This window comes from Mandrillus leucophaeus, unplaced genomic scaffold (genome assembly GCF_000951045.1).
Source record: "Mandrillus leucophaeus isolate KB7577 unplaced genomic scaffold, Mleu.le_1.0 Scaffold2, whole genome shotgun sequence".
Classification (NCBI taxonomy): domain Eukaryota; kingdom Metazoa; phylum Chordata; class Mammalia; order Primates; family Cercopithecidae; genus Mandrillus; species Mandrillus leucophaeus.
Genome location: NW_012102031.1, coordinates 5,583,384 through 5,584,960, shown reverse-complemented (window position 1 = coordinate 5,584,960; position 1,577 = coordinate 5,583,384). Strand labels below are relative to the sequence as shown.

The 1,577-nt window shown below is 54.3% G+C and overlaps 1 protein-coding gene across 1 annotated transcript in view; it reads left to right on the top strand.

Moving 5' to 3' along the window:
• The window catches only part of NOL12 (nucleolar protein 12), a 17,909-nt gene that overhangs the window by 8,639 nt on the left and 7,693 nt on the right, over positions 1-1,577 (top strand). The window contains exons 5-6 of the mRNA XM_011979136.1: positions 41-89; positions 566-708. Of these exons, the coding sequence (XP_011834526.1) occupies positions 41-89; positions 566-708 (192 nt within the window). The remainder of the gene's footprint in view (positions 1-40; positions 90-565; positions 709-1,577) is intronic.

Genomic DNA, 1,577 nt, shown 5'->3' with positions numbered 1-1,577 from the left:
GAGGCCATACTCACTGTGTTCCCTGCCCATGTGGTTTCAGCGCCACCAGGAATACTTGAAGATGCTGGCAGAGAGAGAAGAGGCGCTGGGTAAGTGGCTTGCTTGGCCTGACCTGGAGAACAGCTGACGGGCCTGGTGGGTGGAAGGGATAGAAGCTGACCTCCTTAGCTCTAGGGATCTTGGGGGGTACCCTGGGGCCAGGGGTTGTCCTAAGCACCTCTAAGTGCAAATGGAACAGAGACCAGGAGAAGGAGGCCCAAACCCCACGGTTAACCAAGCATGAGCAGAGAACCCAGTTTTTGAGGATGGAAAGGACTAGGGGCGGAGGGGAGGGACAGCTGTAGCTGTCATAGAGGGTTTGTCTGACATGGGAACCAGCTAGAGCATGAAGGAAACAGGATCATTCACAACATGCATCCGCAGACCAGGCTCTACAGCCAGTGACCTTGTGGATGCGCTCCACATCCACAGAGTAGAGGAGGCATTGCACTCCCGCGAGGGAGGGAGGCTGGAGCCTGGTCTCTCGTTCCCCTGGCTGACGCCAGGTCTGTGTCCACCCCCACAGAGGAGGCAGATGAGCTGGACCGGTTGGTGACAGCAAAGACGGAGTCGGTGCAGTATGACCACCCCAACCACACAGTCACCGTGACCACCATCAGTGACCTGGACCTCTCAGGGGCCCGGCTGCTCGGGCTGACCCCACCTGAGGTAGGTCCCAGTCTCAGCCCTGGGAAGAAGCAGTGTGGGGGCAGACTGGCTTCTCAGGGTTGCTCAGTGCTGGCCCATGTTGTGGGTACCCCACTGCAGGGGCTCCTTCCCTTTGGACCCTTCATTCCCTGCTTCTGGGGCGCTGCGGAGGCCAGCCCCACTGCTGAGCAGCTCAGGAACTTGGGCAGGCTCCTTCACCTTGCCTGCTTCCCTTTCTCCATCAGTGAACTGGGGGTTGCTGATGGTGGCACCTGCCTTGTGGGATTGGTGTGAGGATAAAAGTTGTTAATCTGTGTGAGTCACTTGGCGCAGCGCCCAGCCCTGTTGTAAGCTTCACAAAAGGTAGCTGTTTGTTGTGATCGTTCCCTTTGTGCGATTTGCAGCCCTGGCGCGTCTGTGTGCACTAAGTGGGTTTTCAACCTGTGGGTGGTGAATCAGGAGTAGGTTGCAACCAGCATAAAAAAAAATAATGTAATTGAAAATATCTGAAAGTATCATGTTAAATGTTATTTCATGAGACAGCTGTTTCCATTGCAGTTGTATCTGGGTTTGCCTAAGAATTTATGGACATATATGCACGCAGTTATGATATAAAACATATTTCCTTGAATGGGTTATGGTGTCCTTAAGTCCTGGAGCCACTCCCCATCACATCCATACTGATCTTGGGGCTGGGCACGGTGGCTCACGCCTGTAATCGCAGCATTTTGGGAGGCCAAGGCGGGTGTATCACCTGAGGTCAGGAGTTTGAGACCAGCCTGGCCAACATAGTGAAATCCCATCTCTACTAAAAGTATACAAATTAGCCAGGGGGCCAGGTGCAGTGGCTCATGCCTGTAATCTCAGCACTTTGAGAGGCCGATGCAGGC